The sequence below is a fragment of the Falco naumanni genome, chromosome 2, assembly GCF_017639655.2.
Source record: "Falco naumanni isolate bFalNau1 chromosome 2, bFalNau1.pat, whole genome shotgun sequence".
Lineage (NCBI taxonomy): Eukaryota > Metazoa > Chordata > Aves > Falconiformes > Falconidae > Falco > Falco naumanni.
Window position 1 is genome coordinate 80,989,134 of NC_054055.1, and position 20,268 is coordinate 81,009,401.

Here is a 20,268-nt window from a genome sequence, read left to right on the forward strand (position 1 = left end):
GCTTGCCTCCTTGGAGGCAGATCAACAAGGGCAATTAAATGTCTCTGTTGTGGTCAACATGGTCACATGAAAGGATCAAAAATAATGAGTCAAACCCCTCTGAAATTACAAGACTAGCCCAGGCATTAATGAGACTATTACTTGGTCAGATTTTGGCCTCTCTTAGACTTTGGAATTTCCCTCGCCCATCCCCAGTCCCGCAATACAACAATTAATGTTGCATGCAATCCCAAAATCAGTAAGGCAATCTGCTCACTTTCCACTTGTGCTTTATCCAGAAATCAGTTCTTCGTGTCCTGCCTCAGAGTTCCTTTATCAAGTCTCTTCCTCCTACTGCTCCAGGACTTGCCTCCACAACACAAGAAGCAGTAGAGAGGAAGCATCCTTTGTGATCACTAGAGAGGAAAGAAATGATGGAAGATGCAGGACTGTTTTGATCCGTGAAGCTTTCTCTCATCTTTCCCTTGGCATGAGCAGTATTAGCTCTCAAGGGAAATGGGTGGGTAGAAAAGGGAGGAGCGGTTGCTCCCGCTGGCTCTTCCCAAAAGCTCTCAGCCCAGGAGGCAGACTGGTGCACAGGCAGCTCCCTCCCTCCCTCTGCCTGGCAGGAATCCCAGACAGCTCCAGAAAGAAAGATCTGAAACACGTCCAATGTTCAGCTGCATAGGTAGCAAGACTTGAAATCAAGCCAGGTGCTGGCAAAAGCACAGCAGGCCCAAGCCTGGTAGACTATAGGCTTCCCTGTGAAAAACAAAGAGGCAGGAAAACCAGCTTGATCGCTGTCTGCTGCCTTTCTCCCAACTTTATCCTGCAGCTCACTGAAACCAGAGCAGAAACTATTTCCCACCACCACCCCCCTCCAGACCTAACCAACATGCAATTTTGGAAACCAAGAGCTGGAAGTGGCCTACAGCACACTGATTTCACAGTGCTCAGGAAAATAAGTGCTGTACATACCTTTGTCAAAAATGCATGGGTTTGTCCCAAATGGAACACCTGAATCGTATTAATTTTCTCTTCCTAGCGGGAACAACTTGTATAGCTCTGAATATTTTTAAGGTACTGGATCAAATGGGCAACCATACTCACGCAAGCTGCTACAGGGCTCCGGCTCACCCGAGAAGTTGCTGCCCCCTGCCTCACTTGCATCCCACCATTTCATCAGGAGTTACCGCCTTTCTGCTCTGCTGATGTATGAATGCAAGCAACTTGCCTTTGGTCCTGTCAAAACAATCTGTCAGAAAGCAAACACCAACACTGAAATTATGAAAAAGTAGTGAACCTGGTGGCTATCAGAGCACTGCTAAGCAGCAGGCATTTGCATCTCTAACAGATACACGCAAACTGGGAAGGGGAAGGGTGTGCTTATGTTGAAATGAAGCCACTAGCTACTGGAGCTGGTCTGTTGGCAGCAGGTCTGGTTTCTTACATTCCATTATTCAACCCGATTCCACAAATCCAATTTACAGTTGAAACTTTAGATCAATTAAATTAACACTTTTTTTTTGGCAGTAACCTCCAGCAGGAGAACAGGAGCCTTCTGAAGTGGTTCTGCCACTGCTGTTGACATACTACAGGGACTGTGGTATAGGTTCTTCTTGCTGAAGGTTATAATTTTGTAAGGAATAAAACATGAAATGCATTAACAGGGGATTAGATGTTTGTGACTGATAAGCACATCGCTGACAAGAAAGGACTGTCCACAGAGTTCAGGAGACACGCTCCATTTTCCATTCATGTGGATTTAACAAAATGAGTATCGCAAAAAGTAAAATAATTTGGAGACATTCGTGAAAAAAGTTACATTGGCTGATTGGATGAATTCAGAAATACCTGTGCATAGTTTTAGAATGCATCATGGGGTGGTGGGTTTTTTTTAGTTGAAGACTTACTCCACCAGCTCTAAATATACAGAAGGCAAGGAATCACTCCCAAAATAGCTCAAGACAAGAGCTAAGAATTTTAAATTCACAGTCTACATCCTCATTAGTCATTTAGAAAAACAGCATCCCATCTAAAGGAAAGGGATAATTTTTGTCAGATTCTTATAAAAAAAGGCTTTATTTTGAACAAGTTTTCTCCATTTGGTTTTACAGTCTCAACATACATCATATTAATGGACAAGCAGCATTTTCACAGAATAAGAGCCTAATACAAAGAAGAGGAAGCCACTTGGGATTAACAGTTTCAACCAAATTGACTCAGACTTCAGAAAATACTGTATGCTGTCACTTATTTGAGGTAAAGGAATTCCATAAATTAAGATCCACTGTTTAACAGAAGAGTCAACGATGAAATATTTGTGAGAAGTAGGTACCTTGGGGAGGAGGGGAAAAAAACTCAAACCTTACTCTTAAGACATCGTGAGCAACAGAAGGGGGAGGTAGGATTTTTCACGTGGTTTGTATCAGTCACCCAATACAGTTGACTACCGTGTTTAAATGTTCAACCAAGTTTGTGCAGTTTAAATTTCAAATTTGATGAATTTTACTGCTAGTATACAGTCTTAAAAGGTGGACCTAACTGAAGATATGTCATGAGCTTAGTTTATATGCTGAATGCTGTCACTAAGTAATCATTACACAATCAGGTAACGATCAATGCACAAGTTTTTTCCTTCAATGATCCAGTAAAATCCATTACTTTCAGTGCCCATTATGACATATTCCAGTTACATGGTTAATTTTTGTGCAGCTGTGCAATCAGACCACAAGATGATGCATGTGGTGGAATTCAAGGGTGCTTTCTTAAGAAAAATTGCACTGGGGGGAGGGGGGAAATCAACATTCTGCTATGTGTTCACACAAAACTATACCTGCAGTTTAAGAGGGTTTAGATAAAACAGATGAAAGCTATTACAGGGACACATTTATACTAGTTTAAAACTGACTTGTTTATAGAACGTATCAGTTTGTGTCATTAATCTGTAAAAATGATCTTAAACCTTTTAAAACAGCATCTACATTGTACTAGATCCCTTTTAAAAAAAAAACCGGGAAGACTAGCCTCACCTTTTTTGATCTAGAGCTTGAAATTAGCTCACTAATAATCCTAAATCTCACTGAAGAGGAAATGGAACTGGATTAATACCCTGTAAACTGCAAGAACTAAATAATCAATGTTAAATTCCTAATGCCTAGCAGAAATACCACAGGTTTCAATTCAGCCATTTATTGCCACGCACTGCTCAATTTCTTCCAGTGAAAAGAAAGCATACTTTGATTTATGTACTTGCAACAAAACCTAAGCAGTGAAGCCACCTTCACGTAGAGTGATGCATTTTTTCAAAAAGCTTACTGGCAAAGTTCCACAGTCTGGTTGGCTAAACCATCCAGTGCCATTGAATTGGTGCAAGAATTTAGTTGTAAGAAGCAAAGCAGACTCATTTAGAAAAGCTAATTTTTCAGTGCTGTTTGCCCACTCCAAGTTCCAGTGAGCAAAATGGTTTTACACTTATTTTGGAGGCAGAGAAGCTGGTTTGTTAATCTAGGTATGTAATGCTTCCATATTCTTTTCTATTTCTTTCTTTTTTTTTTTTTAATAATAGAGATTTAAATAATCACATTTATCATTTAGCAAGTTACCCGACTTGGAACTAAAAAAGCAATAGTGAATTCTCTCCCCCATTGGAAAGCTATATAGTATTATGTAGCTCACATACATGAAGTTGTATCTTGCAGAAATACAATCACTGACCAAAATTTCTTACAGCTACACTTTAAATAAAAGCAGACATGAATGAAGTTAAACTGCAAGTCAGCCATTGTACAGATTGCCTCTCAAGATGTTCTAGCAATGCTTCAATTAGAGCTTTAACTCCTTAAGGGATGCACAACCTACGATACATAGCTATCGTGCAATTAACTCAGACAAAAAAATATAGTTTATGAAGAAACTGCCATCTATCCATGAGCTTCTATCGCACAACAGACTATCAAAAAGCAAGTAAAGGTGGGAAAAAAATTATTTTCCACTAGCATCTGATTAGTTTCCTATGACCTTGAACACTAACAAAATGCTTTTCAATAAATGACAGCTAAGATAATATGGGGTAGAGGGTAGGAAATCAGTCTGTTAAGAAATTTGGTCCTTGTATTTAGGACCTTGCATTTCCTTCAATAGATCCTATGTATCATGTTGCACAGGGCATAAGGTTTCTTTAAAAAACTCACTTGCCTATTATGAATTGCAATAAAAATACTACTTTTTTTCCACACTGCAATAGGCAACTTTCTTTCCAGCCAAAGACAAGGAATTTAGTCAACAATCATAAAAAAAAAAAAATTGAACTATCAACTCTGGCACAGCCAGGAGTAGCAATTCAACTACTCCAGAGTGCTTAGAAAAAAGGCTTTAGATTTTACACCAAGAAATTGGATTTATTGTAAATGCCACAGTCACATTGATAGACAGAGCACAGACTTCTGGTAACAAACAAACATACATTTTTGTAACTAAGCGTTTCTACTTGGTAAATAAATGCATTTTGCACAGCCTTCCTTTTAAATGTGCCTAAACTAACCTAAATAAGCAGACAGCATAGCAGAAAAGGGAAACTTATGTGAGTAACTGTTTCTTAAGCAGTATATTATTTTTACTATGTATATAATATTTTATATTATATACACACACATTTTCATCAACAGTTCAAATTATACCCGAATAAAAGAAAAAAAACCAAAAACAAAACCAAAACTGGCGCTCCTCCAATACATTTACCACCTTTCCCTCAGGCATAGTTAATCCAGGTATTTGTCAAGGTAGAGGAATGACAGTTAAAAAGACTCCCCCCACAAGAAACAAGTTACACAAAGAATACTGTATCACTACAAATTTTTTATTCAGAAGCCCATCTTTAAAAAAAATCTCATTATGAACTTGTTTGGTCAAACTACAACACTTTCTAGCAGACATACAGTAAAAATGGCATGGCTCAGAATCGACCAGATCTTTCACGATCTCTTGACCGCCTCCTATCACGTTCACGTCCTCCTCCTCCTCCACCACCTCCACGACCACGATCTCTGGATCTAGATCGACGTTCACGGGACCTCGACCTGGATCTATGCCTTCAAAGAAAGTTTGAACATTTTATTGTTTCATTACACTCCACAATTTACTTGTAGTACCACACAGTGGAACTCTTAAGCACATAAGTAATGAGGGAGAAGAAAGACAACGTGGCATTAGAAGGATTGGCAGATTGGTACTCAGGCTGCAAAATCATGTATTTACAAACTGAGCAAACTTAGTACTGGGGAGTCAACACATGCTGTTAAAAGGCTCCACTATTCGCTGCCAGTCACCCATTACAACAGATGTGCAAAACTCAATGAAAGGCATGTAGAGGAACCAAATGCACTGTTACACAGCTGTTAAAGTAACAAGAGAAGGGGACACCTGCTTTTGCAATTATGACTAGCTCTTAACAACACACAGCAAAATCCTACAGCTGTTTGTAAGTCCACTCCTATTAAATCAACTGCATTAATTCGTAATTGCAACTCAGATATCTTTCTTTTCTATTTTTTTTCCTATCTCTCCCCCCTTCCAGAAGCCATCAGCATTTGTAAATAATCTTCCCTGCCACTGAGGTCAATGACTTAAATTCGAGAAGAAAGCTAAAACCACCGAGAACGTACTGCTAACACAGCTACTATGCATTTACTGCTTATACGGCACTTGCCAAGGAAAAGAGTGGTTTGAACGTTTTTAAGCATTTTAGAAAAGTCAATTCTATAAAACAGGTAAACAGTACAGTTTTAAATAGGTGTAGAAATTACAAGAGAGCTAAAAAGTTCACGGAAACAAATGCCACAAGTCTTAAGTTTGCAGAATACTGTTCCACGGCAAGATGTCTTGGGGTTGGAGTGTGTGTGGCAACAAATTTTACTGTAACAAGAGACACATACGTAACTCTTGCATACCACTGAGCTGTCCAGAATTACTAGATTAACGTATTGCTCAAAAATTCTGGTTTACCCTCCTTTTTTCTACTCAAAAGACTACGATGTATTTCATTCTGTGTAGAAATACTTTCAGCTCAGTCTAGTTTATACAATCTACTTGTAAAACCCCACTGACATGAGAACTGAATATTATTTTTTTTATACCAAGCCCTACTGCTAACCTGTGACAGCTTTAGCTGCACGAAGAGTTTAAACAGGGCCAATAAACACAGAATGGATGGAGGATTCAGCTATTTTATTTGTGTTACCACAGACTGAAATTGGACTATGAGTAAAACAATCATAGTCCAAAGCCAAACACACAAGTCTGATCTTTCTTGCAGTAAAAGGTAGTAACTTTTAATTAGCGTTACTAAGTCAGATATCTAGATTCAGATTCATAAAAATGATGAAAAGGCTAATACAAGAGCATACTTTGTCTTTTTCATAAATCATGCAGACATCTTAAAAGCTTACATTTAAGTTTAAATTAATATTAATTGGGATATTTTAGGAAAGTATTTAGGCACAAATACATGTGCCTGAGCAACACAATCTGTATTTTCCCAAGTTCAGTTCATCCTCACAAATTCTAAGACACTGCCAATTAGAGACATTTGTAGGAAAAACATGTTCATAATCTCAGGCTCCTTCTGTGATGGGAAGAAACCTACAAAATTATGCTCTATATAAAAGGAAGCTCAAAAATGTTATATGCCTAGCCTGAATAGCAAGGTCCTAAGCAAGCAGATTGAATCCAGCTCAAAGTGGCCCATCCACAAGACAGGTATCACAGTAACAACGATATAAGCCCTTCTACAAGGTACCTTAATAAATGTAAAATAAATACATAATAAAATGTATTTATCACAATCTTTTTTTGCCATTAAGCAAAATTACTATTCCTTTGCCCTAGTTAAGAATTCCTATCAAGGGTCACATTGTGAGGCTAGTGTTAATAAAAAGTGAGCTCAATACAGAGACTGCCTGTTACTAAGGAATGAATACAGGCTAGAAAAATCAGCTATTAACTGTTAAAAACAAATAAGGTTGGGTCTTGAATATAATCTACAGATACGCTTGATTGTGCATAATATGCTGGAAGTGGCCAATCTGATCCTGCCAAAACGCCCAATAGCCAAGTACCCTGCTTCTAAGAGAGGCCATAAGCAAATACATTTAGAAGAGAATAAAATAGAGAAGAGGCGTAAAGCAGTACTTCTCCCACATAATGGCCACCTGTAACAGTTTGCAGCTTGGAGATTTGAACCACAGGTAGGTCCTATGCACTCAGTAACTCAGTGAATATTCTTCTTGAACCCTGCCTTCTCTTAAAGCCACATCAACTTTCAGCATACACAGCGCTGCACAGCAAGAATCACTGTAACTTTTTTTTTTTTAAACAAAGACCTATTCCTTTGTTCTAAACTGGCCACCTCCTAGCTTTACTTGATGCCTTTTTATTGGTGTGTCAGAACTGCATTAGAAAAAACAAGAGAGGACTTTGGTTTAAAGATTTGCCTTCAGAATTTTCACCAATTAATCCTCAATTCCCCTGTTTCAATTTTACTTAAAAGCAAACTTACTTTTTACGACGACGTCCATACAACTCACGCCTTAACTCTCGAGAAATGGGCTTCAAATGCATAAAGTTGCAGAAACCTCCTCGTGTACACTCTCTGCAACAGAATTAAAGACGCACAGTTAAAATTCTGAGCTCTACACTCTGTCCTAAGCCCTAGTGAACCTCTAGCCATCTAAAAGTTAATCACCTCTAACATTAAAACCAGTATACTGGTACTGACTCATTTCTAGATCAAAATCCTAAATAGATGGCAGAAGTAGAGAGGGTCACTGCAGGCCCTCCATATTAACATTACCTGAAGTGGTTTTCTTCTCACACTAAGCTACACATAAAAGCCACACCTAAGCAACCACCCGGTCTGTGCAAACATGTCAAAGATACTGTCATAGGCAAAGAGGAAGCCACTTTTTACCCCATTTCATATTGACGGCAACAGGCCTCTCTGAAGTCAGTCACAGGTGAAAGCTCAGCATGAATGGGCTGTCCATTAAACCAGCGATTGTTCAGGTCAATCACAGCCTTTTCCGCATCTTCTTCACGGCGAAACTAAAAGCAAAATTAACATTTTCTCATGTTACAGAGAAGCAACAGAAGGAGATTGAAGATTCCCATCAAATCAGTTGTGTGGCATCTGAGGCTTAGACTCATAATCAAGCTAGAAGCTACTTCAGAGTTCCTAGGACAGTCTATCAAAGCAAGGAAAAAAGTGCCAGCTTTTCATTAATCAAGACTCTGAGCTAATCAAAACATTGCTATTTTCTCTTCAGAGAAAGACCTATTTGGTCTTCCAGGTTAGAAAATTAGTCAATAGAAGACACTGTGTTTTCTTAGTACAGCTGTAAAAGAATGCTTAAGCGTACTTTCTAGAACACTAATGCTCCAGATTAATGGATTTTTTCAAAAATTTGAAAGAAATCTGCAGGAGAACTGAAGCTCTCACTCATTTAGATTAGAATTCACAAAAAACTGATCCTGTTTTATGATGAATGCAAAACTTAAATTTGAAATTCCTTTTCGCAGCCAACAACTTGAAAATTTTTAAAAACAACTTTTATTTCTGATTATGACATTACAGTTGAGAATTTTAGTGTAAAAAATATACTTTCCAGTTAAGGGAATGTAAAGGAAAAATATTCATATGCTCTCACATCACAACACTGTGTACACGCAACAAAATTTCTGCAGGTGACAACTCTGTACTCGTTATTCAAGAGATACCAATGACTTAAGAGCTAAACCTAAGTGTTCCAGTTTGTACCTTACAACATCCAGCTAATGCTAGAAGTAACTTGGTTACAAGATGTTCTGTTTAGCTGTGAAGTTAGAAAATAAATGCACCTAATGAAAATAAACACACCTGTTGCAAATAAACCTTTACTCATAACGATGTGTTTAAAAGGAATTGTGATGGGAAGGCAGATCCCAAATTAATCCTGGTAAACAAAAGAGTCCAGGAGTGCTGACTGTTTATAAGACTGTACAAACCCAAAGTGCTAATCTTTTAAAAAACGACACAGATTTTGACTATCAAGAAAGCTTATATTCTCTTAAAATTTCTTTCAGACTCTATTCACATTCTCACTCTTTCTACTTTGTATTATGAAGTTTGATAGAAGTTTATATCCTGAAGAGCTACTCTTGCAAAAAATCTACAAGCATAGTAGTTTTTGAAGTTACAAATCAACAAACACCATCCCTACTGTTTATACAAACAGGTGTCTATCCTACCTTTACATATACATTTCCAACTAGATGATCTCCAAGGTTATCACAAACGTTCATCTCCTCAACTTCACCGTATTTTTCTTCCATTTCTGTGAAGACCTCCTAAGCACAAAGCAACCAAATAAAAGTTTGCAGCACGTTAGTTATAAGTACAAGTACTGCATTTAGCTGTAAGCACAAAAGAAGGCTTTCCTTAAAAAAAGGAAAACAAAAACCCTTTTACAGTTTTGATTTTAAGATTAGTACTTGCTTGGCCTGTACTGTGTCCATCCGCAAGGACAGCACTAACAGGATACCATAAAAAGCTATGGGAAACATACAGTATTATAGAATACATAGAATACATAAGATGCACTGAAAACACTACAAGTAAGCCTTGATGCTATAGTTTCACTTAATTTGCTTCTATACAAGTAATAAAGTGTATTTTAAATTTACAGAAATGAAGATAATTATGGAATCAAAATGCTACATCACTTAGGTTGTTGATTTAAGTCTATTATAAACAGTAAAGTTAAAGCTGAACTAACCACAGGTTATACCAGAAAGTATTTAGCACTAAAAGTTTTTAGTTTTATATGAACACCTGAGGAAAAAAGCACTTTTCTCTAATCCATCTAGTTGTGCTATATACTGAATCCACTTAACTCATTTGAGCTGACAAATCCATGAACACTTTAATGCATTTTTACATACCTCAAAGAATTCATCATAATGTTCCTGCATCTCAACATCGCTCACAGCACCTGTAAAAAAAATAATCAAGAGTCATGTCGATTAGAGCCTACAAATAAGGAAGAAAAGATTTTGATCATACTAAAAAATAATCTAGAGAGGCCACCTGGAGCGTAAAAGACACCATATAGCATGGAGCTAACTAATAGGAATATTAAAAATAAGTATGTGTGAAGAGCTTTGAATCCCCAAGGTATATGTCAAAACGTTATATTGACATGATCAAATCAAAGCAAGTTTTAATCAGAGCCAAACTTGTATGAGACAAATTTAAAGGAAGGGGGAAGGAATTACTTTGAAATATCACTTAAATTTAATGTACAGTCCCACCCTACATCTACTAAAACTTTTACCTAAACAGAAGGCAAGTGCTTTGTTACATTTTCATTATTTTAAAGCATGATTACAATTTAGTGTTCCTCTTCCTACAGGCAGAATTTAATTTTTACAGGTCCACCTCTCCAGCATATACATTAAAATTTGAAAGTTCACAATGTAGCATAGCTCAGAATTATTCTTTTTTAAAAATTTTCTCGAAATAGTTATTAAAATGACAGTTTTCTCAGTGCCCTCAAAGAAGGGTACCATAATGCTTTGCAATAGAGAGCAAATTTCTAGCTTAATTTTGAGTATCACTTCATTTTTTATGTAGTCCTGCAGAACGCTTTTAGTGCAAGACAAGCCAGCCTTATTTTCAGGTTGGATCATTTTCATGCTCCAAGTTGGACTCTACAAATGAGCGCTGCTTGCCTGCTGCTATAAAAAACAACGTGAAGTTTGGTTGATTTTTCAAAGCATTGAGAATATAAAAAAGAATTTCATTTATTTCTTCCAGTCTACGGCATTTTTAAACTACATTAAGCTGTATACATTAAAGCCTAATGCATCAGCTCTTTAGCAGTTAGAGTGGTTTATTAAGATCAAGCGGAAGGGTTTTAAAATAAACCCTGCATTTTACGCTAGAAAAATATTCTAGCCTTCAAATTACAAACACTACTGTTTTAGTTCACAGAATGTGAAAGACCAGAAACTGAGCCAACAAAGCTGAGTTTATTCACTTCAGGCTGCTATGAAAAAAGACACTCTTTGGGCTCAGCCATTTTTGGCTAGTATTACCATTTGGATGAACTTTTAAGTTTTTCTTCAAAGGCTCTATACACTTTCTGGAACTATCATTACTTTTCTTCCACCCAGCTCACCTCCTGAAGAAGGCTAAGGGGCTTACATATAATATAACTTACATTATAATATTATAAATATAATATAATTTATATTATAGTTAGGCTAACAATACTTCTGCATTTGAAACATGTTTGCTTTTAAGAACTTTCTTCCCCATGGTTATATAGCAAATTAAGGAATATCAAACATTAAACCGGTATTTCTAGACAGTTTAATACTTAACTGTATTCCCACAGTTCTGCCAACACCACTGATAACAGCTTACTACCTAAGGATATTTTTTTTTAAAAAAAAGATAAGACAGGGGCTCAGTGAGCCACACTGGAATAACTACTTTTTACCAGATGGACAAGTGCTAAAAACTTATAAGGAGATTCCATTGTCAAATCAGATCACAAGTAACGGTTAATGACTACTTGATTGTCCTTCTAAAGTGGGAAACATACATATGCATACACTTTACAAGCATTCATATTTCAGGGCTACTGGTATCTGAACCTTGAGAAGCCCATTTACTAATTAAAATACTCAAGAAAACTAGTGCTGTTCAAAACTAAGGTTAATCCTCTACGACGGCAATAGAAAGGAAGACAGTTAAGCAACAACAACAAAAGCATTAAATAGCTACCCAAGTTACCCATTTAAAATACATGCAGTACTTAAGTAGGGACAAGTATCAAAAAACCAGGGAGCCAGGAGTTTCAGCAAACCTACTGATAACAGAGCTCCAGCTCTACCACAGCAGGTACAGTTAGGCTCTGTTAAATAGCTACCCACTTGTCAAGACAAACTAGAGTTGGATACCAGCATTTAGAACACTACAGAATCTGTTCCACTCTTGCAGCTGTACAATCTAAACAGCTCCACAGACCAAACTGCTGTAACTCTGTGCAAATTAGTTACCAGCGCATTGAGAATTTAGGGACAGAGCAGAAATACCCAACAGCAAATTTTTTTGGTTTACTGAAACAGTGTTAACTACTAAGCATCTGCAACAAGAAAGCCTACAAACCAATAGATCCATTTAAGCATCCAGACAAACTTACACAGCTCATTATGTATCTAGCTTGATTGTGTGACAAAACTCTCAAGTTACTTAATTGGGCCATTATTACTTTTAGAAGCAAAAAAGACAATGTTGACTTTTAAGTTAGTGGCTGATTTCACAAAGCATGTCTAATCAAATGCTGGTAACTAATCTGAACTAGTCTATAATCCAACAGTGAAAAAAAAGGAACAGCCAGACAAAGCTTTATTACCACACAGTCAATATCCACTTCAACAAGAAATATTAGTGAGAAAATAACACCGATCCTTTTTGGTTCTAGAACTTTTTTTTTTTTTAAATTGTATTCTAATATTGATGATTCAATCATATTGATATATCAGTAATCGCCGATCATCAATCCTGGTCATTTAACTTCTGCCAGTCTCACAGTAGGCGTGTTTTCTTATGCCCATTCCTACCTCATGAGGAGTCATTAAATTAGTTCATGACCATACCCAAATGCCTTCCCCCTCTCAAAGTACTTTTAAAAATGTGTTTTCCTACGTAAGTATGCAACTTGGTTTTGGAATTTGAATTTTCAAAGCATGGAAAGAATTTTAGGCATGCATCTGTCTAAAAAAGGACAGCTGCCAGAACGGAAAGGTTTGTCAGTGTATTCTTCCAATGTACACTCTAAATGGAAGCTGCATTAACCTAGGACAAATTTCTGCATGCAAAATGAAAAGTTTCCAATTCAAGTTCTCTTAAAATTTACAGAGCAGGAGATTTGTTCTGGATGAAGTCAATGTGTCATTATCCTGCTCTTTTAGACAGTGGACCCTAACTGATAGTACAAAACATACAGAAAAGCATTCCTAGGATGCAGGCAACTGGCAGGGAGAAAGGCAGAGGGAAGACAGCAGTGCAACCAAGACTGCTTTACAGGGGAAGTACAATTTCAACTCTTTTTGATTTGATAGATGCTATTCAGATTCCCCTCATAGTTTTGGGAGTAGGGAGAAAGGTGAGTGGGACAAAAAAAGGGATTTCTTTTTGTTTGGGGTTGGGTTTTTTTTGTGTGTGTGTTTGTTTTGGACACATTTAATGAAACGTGGTCAGTTTGATCTGTTAAACTAAAATGGTAGACCAGCTTAAGTCGACACTGAGCTCTGACAATCAAGCCCAGGGAACCAGTGAAGGAACTTGTATGAACTTACAGCGCAAACCGTCAGCAGACTGGGAAGAGTTTTGAGGGTTACGGTAAATGTTCAAGAGGGCAATGGTCTGAAATACAAAACGCAACAACTTTATATTATGGAAAATAATTTTAACAAGAAACCGGTTTCCTTTAGGGTCGCTTTAGCCGAGTCTGTGCTGAAAGAGAGGTGGTTATTCTCTCCCAAGAAGGAGAACTTAGCTGGTGACCTTTCTGAATCAACCTAACACTGTAAAGTAATAGAGATCTCATGATACTGCATTATTGTATTTTTATTTATTTTACTCACCAATATTACTACAGAGGGGTTTCACATGATTTCAGGCAGATGTGTTAACAGATGGCATCCAAACACAGTATGCAAATTACAAGCATAATAATTTGTTTGAATTTGGTTTTACCAAATGTTTTTTTAGTAGCAAAATACCAGGAAAGGAAGTAATACAATAATTACAGCATGACATGAAATCTCCATTTTCCTAAAAAAGTTAAGATGAAAGAAAACCCAGTTTTGGGAAACTTACCGTGTTATCACATATATACCTATTCTTATTGTTATTTTTTTGTTAAATCAAGAATTTGAGAAATGTCTGCAGTTTAACCCTTTAAGAATGCAGTGTTACTGAGCAATCAAGTTCCACTTTGCAGTGCCAAAGAGAACCTGCATCAAGTCCAATTTATGCAGTCAATTTGCATTCTGAATTGCACACATTTGACAAGTTCTTGATCTATGCGCAAGAAGAGTTCCGTCACTTGTCCTGTTTGCAACAGCTTTATGTCAGCAGCTCAGAAGCCAACATTATTTTCTCATAATTAGGAGTGGGCTCTTTAACACCATTCTTTAAAAAAATTTCTCCAACTGTGGGACTTACAGTGTGAGCCGTCAGCCGTCTGTGCACTGTTTTGGGGGTTACGATAGATGTTTTGAATCAAGATGGTCTGCGGGGAAAAAAAATAAAAAGGGGAATTCTACTGGCTGCTGTGCATATAATAGACAATTGCAAAGAGACAACTTGTTTGCAAACAGCTAAAAGTAATATCTTATTTTAAAGACTTTCTTTTGTATTTGCAGAGTATCTTCCAAAATTGCATCCAGACCATCATATTATGAAAACAGTTTTAATTAACCACCAAGAAAGAGCTGCATTTGTCTCAACAGCTATCCTCAAAATGGGAGTTGTCAGGCACGGTAACCTAAAGCATCAAACTACATGGTATTATGGAGATGCCTAGCTTTCAAGACCAGATTCATTATTTAAGTCTAGGGAGGTGGGGTGGGGGGGAAAAAAGTTATGTGCACAGCATATAATACATAATGTCACAGAGTCTAAAATGTTACACCAGACAGTAAGGTTTAGGCAAGAGCTATGTCTCATTTTGTGCATCAGGAATTTCTTGGTGGAATTTCTGTTTAAATAATATAATAGCATCATAGGTTCACATGTTTCCGATCCTTCAAATAAGGACAATATCCTTTTAGCCCTTCTGCTTTTTACTTGAAGAATTAGCCCAGGCAGACTTGAAACCTTACATTTGTACCGTTCTTCTTAAAATCAAGTTGTCTGAAAAAACAAACCATGTTTAAGTTAGTAAACTAATATTACAAAAAAATTCCAAACGTCCATATCACTGTAAGCAGCTCAAAAATTGAAATCTGATTACTTAAAATACAAGCTCAATGTTAGTATGAATCGCAATCCCCAAATAATTTTAGCTTACACATTATTATTAGTCACAGTAAGAATTCAGAGTTTAAAGAAGTCACAGGATCAGCAATGTCATACCTACATATGCTGCCCACTTAACGTGTAAAAAAAAAAGCCAACTGTAACATCACATTTAAAAATCACACATTTGTTTTACAATGGATATGGTCATACCAACCAAGGCTTTGTGCTTCCGTGGCCCAGGTTTAAAATAACTATGTTTTAGCCTACAATTGGAGAGAGCCAGAAACATGCATATAGTTACAGTGTTTCTGCTGATTTGCGGTAATTTGATCACCCTGGATTGCACGACCTTTCCTAACACAGCTCTTCCATAAAGTAGCTGTACCAGCAATAGCACACAAGATAAAAATATTGTGCTAGTTACTTCCCATTAGGATGATATCTGCTCTATTTTCTATCACAGCTGATTATCAATCTGCATACAAATAGTTTTCTGTAGCGAACCCTACACATCTGCCAGGCATGCCAGAGAAGTTACAATGCAGCACGTCTACCAGGTGCAATGCTACAGCAGCCCCAGACACAACCAGATGAATCTGATATGCCCTGCTGACCTGCTTCAGCAGGCTTTGCTAATCACGGTTTCTAATGCAAAGCTACAGGCTGCACTGACAGAGGAAGCCATTGCTGCACACCAAGTTTTTTTGTAAAACAAAGCAAACAAAAAAGTAGAGGTTTATTGTTTTGGTGGGTTTTTTTCTTTTTTTTTCTTTTTTATTTTTTTTAAAGACAGCTACTGTGAAGTTGTTCAATTTAGAAATATTTTCTAGTAGCCAACGACCTAAATTCAGGTCTCTAGGTAACCAAGTACATTTCAGCATGCTCTCCATGTAGGTCAGTAACACGGCAGTAGTTTTGAAAATGAACGATATTATTTTTGAGATACAATATTTACATTAAAAATTATTATATTCCCAGAGGCAGAAAACTTTTTATAGATGAAGTAGCAGGAGTGGTTCCTATTGCTCAGTAACCTAGACAGTCCTCCCTAGAGCTCCCCCTGCCCACTCACACCCTTGCAAAGTTTAACTTCACAAGAACCATCACTGAACTCCTGTCACGTGGCTAGTACTTCCCCCCCTAATTCTCCCCAAACCAACACCAGCCCACCATACTCATCAATTCTGCTCCAAGTCAGCTAAAATGAACCTGCAGAGGACTCCACTGCTACGTGAACTTTACCTTTGTGAGTAAAAGTGCTGACAATGCAAGAACTTTCATGGGCAGTACTTATCATATACAGTACTCCCAAAGAGATCTGTTTACCTGTATACCTTGACAATCAGCAGTGATAGAAAGAGGCAAAGCGTACAGTTTTCCAGGACTTTAATTTCTAAAACCTATAAAGGTCATAATAATAAACCTATCTCCCACTGGATCTTTTCTTTTTTTCTCCCCTCTCTTTCTGGCAGACATACACACATCATGTCTCTAACAATATTCACATAGCCAAAGATTAAATATCTGTCAAGTCATCTGACATATATATACACCCTCAGCAACCAGGCAAGTTGTTTTCAAGAAAGTCTTTCACATTCAAAGGAAGTACACAAGTTACTCTTGAAACTTAAGAGCCTGGGTCAGAGAGCAAATGTAATGACAGAGGAGTCACTTGTATTTATTAATTAGTTTTCTTCTATTATATGCATGAAAGACTTAAGTTCACACCTTTGAGACAGGTGGAACATGCTGCCATTGTCTGTGATTAAAAAAAATCTGGGATCGTTTAAGTGCCTAAACACCACTGAGAAGGCACACTCACCTGAAAGTTAGCACTGGTTGGTCTCTACTACAGGCAAGCTTACAACAGCATCGCTTCCTGCAGCCATTAAGGGTGACAGGAGATAATTAGAAATGCTGGGAGAAGTAAATGGAATACCCCCAAAAAGAAAAAACCCATATAAACTGGGGCCAAAAGTGAACTAGTTAATCTGGAGCTCGGTAATTATTCACTTGTATCTGAGAATCTATTGTAATTATTCACTTGTATCTGAGAATTTTAAAGAAGCTAAAATATACTTCTACAAGAATGAGAAAACAAAAGGAAAACAAACCTGGCTAAATGTTGGTTTGTTGTGCAACCGAGAACATCTGTCTCCATGACGACAAGCTCCAATTTTGAAATAAAATGAACAGTTGACTCTGCAAGTAAAAAAACCCAAGCAGTTACATATTGGCAGAGAAAACATTAATATGCAATTCCTATAAAACATATACCCTAAATGCCTTTATCTTGATGTGGAAAAGTAACATAGGGGAAAAAATCAAAACAGTATTACAACAAACCTGTTTATATTCATTCCTCTTTACCCCTAATTTACAGTAAGTAACCTAATCACTTTCACCCACTACTCACACCCAAAGTGCATTCATGACACCACCACGGACAGAAGCGATCACTACCGTTTTACCCTTCTGGTTCTCCATTCATTCTAGCCTTTTTATGAGTTTCACTGGGTCATGGGAAATAGCGTGAGAAACAGCCTGAAAAGCTACACCATGAGCTATATGGTTGTATCTTAGTTCATGCAACTACCTAGTTTAGGCAACATAACCTGGCTTTAAAGCTGACACAATTGCACCTACCTAATGTTTATTAACCACCTGTTTAAAGTTATACTGTAAGGATAACTCAGACTGCTGCCAACACAGTACTTTAAAAAAATTCAGGTAAGATAAAAACCACGTTACAGAGAGAATACACATAAGCAAATCAAATTCATTTATTTAAGCCATTTCCATGAATGTAATTAATAATTTAAAAAGAAGCATTTATTTTCTTCTTTAAACCACAAGCTTTTCTTAAATTATCATCTCATGACACCTTTGAAACTGTGCTGGTTTAAAAATGCCAGTAAGATTCTCACATAGAAGTGTAATTCACATGGAACGATGAAATAAAACCATAAGGAGTTTAGTTACCTTGAGTGGGAAAACAATGCAAAATTCTGAAGGGCAACAAAACTATTATGGGCTATATATGGGTAAGTGAAATGTAAGAATTCTCCTGGAAGAAATATTATTATTCCCATGCTCATAGTTAACAACAATTCTTTCCATAATCCTTTGTAACCAACGTCAACTCATAGAAGGGAGAAATATTAAAGTACTAAAGCACATCCGATCACTAGCAAAAAAACCCACATTCTAATGTAAAACTGTAACACGCTTACTCTTCATCATGTTTTTGGAAATATATACTTAGCATTACAATATACTTACTGTATTTTTTGAACTTTGCCCTGAAACAAAAAAAATACCTAACTAAAATTTCCAATAGCGCCTCCAACTTCACACTTTCTGGAGAGTTCTGCTTGCTTTTTCAATAGAAAATAAGGCCAGTACAAAAAATTCACGCCTGCTCTATTGGCATATACTAGTACTATTAAATTGCAATGCATCACATCAGGAAGGACGCTACAGTAACAGAGCTCAAGAGAGGCTGCCGATATTGCTTTTCTGACAGATGAGCGAATTGGAACTGGCACGTAGCGCTACAAAGTAGAAGGAAAACAGAAGCCTCACGGCCAGGGGATGACAAGAGTAATTTAGTCCAGCAGCACATCGATGCCCCCTTTCATTTTTACGAGTGGAAAAACACGCTGGTTTGGTCAGGCCGACGGTGACCAAATTTTCGTTAGGAGGGCTTTGTAAGTACGCTTCCAACAACCAAACTAGAGGCGTTCCCGACGCGTGGAAGGCTGCAGGCAGAAGCCTGAGGATCAGGATGCAGCAGTCGGGCAAATCCTCCGCACCCTGGGGAGGGGGGAGAAAGAACCAGTCGCTGTCCTTGCAGCAGAGCGGAAGCGCCGGGGCTGCTGCGAGGCGCAGGGACGCGAACAAAAGGGGAAGCAGAGGCCCTCCATGGCAGGCGGCGGCGGGAAGCTCGGCACCCGGCGGCCCGGCCGCTCCCGGCCGCCGCCAGAACGGCGCTGCCGCCGGGGGGAGGGCGGACGGGGACGGCCACGCGCCACGAGGCGCCGGCACACCCGCGGGGCGGGGGGAGTCCCCGAGGAGCGCAGTCCCGGCCCGGGGCGGGGGGGGAGGGGGGGGGCGGGGGAGGGGAAGCGCATGGGCGGGGCCGGGGGCGCGGGCACGCGCAGGCCCCACGCGGCGAGAGGCGCGCGCGCCCCCTCCCTGTCCCTGGCGGCGCGCGCACGCGCGCTCCAGCGCAGGGGGGGAGGGGAACAGGGCCGCTGCCGCGGGCCTGGGGGAGGCGGGGTGGGGGTGGGGGTGAGGGAGCGCGCCCGCCTCGCTTCCTCTTCCCTCCGCGGCCGCGCGCCGCCACGTTCCAGCGCGCGGCGGGGGAGGGGATCTCCCGGGCGCGCGCTCCGGCCCCGGGGGTGCCGCAGGCCCCTAAGGCGTGAGTGGAAGAAACGGGCCGGGTCCCCCCGCGGGGGAGGGAGGAAGGGCTGACCGCCACGGCCGGGACAGGCCACTCGGGCGGGCGCCGCGCGTCCCCGCGCCCCGCGGAACCCGCTACCGGCCTCCGGCCTCCCTCGAGCTCCCCCCCCAGGGCGCCGAGGTCGCGGGAGCGGCGCGGGAAGGGGGGATGGGCCACTCACTTGTCTTTCTCTGTTCCGAAGATGGAGGCCAGATACTCCGCCATCTCCCACCGCCCGCCCGCCCGCCGGACAGCCCGGCGCCGATCGCGGACGTCACAGCCGCCGCGCCGGAAACACTTCTACCGAGCCCAGCGGGCGGGGGTGGGGGGCACGGCCCTGTGCGCCTGCGCGCGGCGCCGCCGGCCCCTCATTGGGGGAGCGGCGTGGGCCTCTGCCCCTCGCCCCCTCCGGCAGGGCGGGCCGGGCGCGCGGGGCCCGCTCGCGCCACGCGGTGCCGCTGCTGCTGCGCATGCGCGGGGCCCGCCGCAGTGGCGGCGGGGCGGGCTCGAACGCGGCACGAGCCCCGGGCCCGGCCCCCGAGCGCGAGCCCGGCCTCGAGCCCTGCCTCGGCCGGGGTCGGGGGCGGAGCGGTGCCCCTCGCCCTCCGCGGGCGCCCGCCGGCGGCTGAGCGGCCTGCGGCGGGACGGGGGCAGCCCTGGCGGCCGCAGGCCTCGGCAGCGGCTGGCGTGTGTCTCGTCAGGAGCGTCGCGTCAGGCATAACGCACGTTGTGCTGCCAGCGGCTCAGCTGGGGGGGGGGTGCTGAAGCGTGCTGT

General features: G+C 40.3%; 2 protein-coding genes across 11 annotated transcripts in view; both read right to left on the reverse strand.

Moving 5' to 3' along the window:
* Positions 1 to 862, reverse strand: part of LOC121084062 (cystathionine beta-synthase-like protein) — a 35,650-nt gene extending 34,788 nt beyond the window's left edge. For all 3 annotated transcript variants that reach the window (XM_040585176.1, XM_040585175.1, XM_040585177.1), the window contains exon 1: positions 257 to 862. The gene's annotated coding sequence lies outside the window, so the exon portion shown is untranslated. The remainder of the gene's footprint in view (positions 1 to 256) is intronic.
* Positions 863 to 1,148: 286 nt separating this feature from the next.
* U2AF1 (U2 small nuclear RNA auxiliary factor 1) lies at positions 1,149 to 19,808 on the reverse strand. 8 transcript variants are annotated; one of them, XM_040585181.1, is made up of 11 exons: positions 19,675 to 19,808; positions 17,164 to 17,251; positions 16,872 to 16,928; positions 14,911 to 14,941; positions 14,252 to 14,318; positions 9,955 to 10,004; positions 9,262 to 9,360; positions 7,946 to 8,079; positions 7,535 to 7,627; positions 4,917 to 5,069; positions 1,149 to 1,234 (listed from the first exon to the last, which is right to left on the reverse strand). In XM_040585181.1, exons 2-10 carry the CDS (start codon positions 17,208 to 17,210, stop codon positions 4,934 to 4,936), a joined length of 714 nt encoding a protein of 237 aa, XP_040441115.1. In that variant the 5' UTR covers positions 17,211 to 17,251; positions 19,675 to 19,808; the 3' UTR covers positions 1,149 to 1,234; positions 4,917 to 4,933. The 8 variants fall into 8 exon arrangements, with proteins under 8 accessions (XP_040441115.1, XP_040441116.1, XP_040441119.1 ...); XM_040585182.1 differs by lacking the exon at positions 1,149 to 1,234 and adding an exon at positions 18,332 to 18,865 and having other exon boundaries at positions 4,817 to 5,069; positions 19,675 to 19,793; XM_040585185.1 differs by lacking the exons at positions 1,149 to 1,234; positions 14,252 to 14,318; positions 14,911 to 14,941; positions 16,872 to 16,928 and adding exons at positions 13,381 to 13,447; positions 18,332 to 18,865 and having other exon boundaries at positions 4,817 to 5,069; positions 19,675 to 19,789.
* Positions 19,809 to 20,268: the final 460 nt, after the last annotated feature.

Coding starts and splice junctions, on each gene's coding strand:
- U2AF1 (XM_040585181.1), bottom strand. CDS start 17,210: ATGGAGACAGATGTTCTCGGTTGCACAACAAACCAACATTTAGCCAG. Junction 16,929..17,163: donor ACAAACCAACATTTAGCCAG/GTTTGTTTTCCT, acceptor TAATGGCTGCAG/GAAGCGATGCTGTTGTAAGC. Junction 14,319..14,910: donor TTAAGAAGAACGGTACAAAT/GTAAGGTTTCAA, acceptor TTTTCCCCGCAG/ACCATCTTGATTCAAAACAT.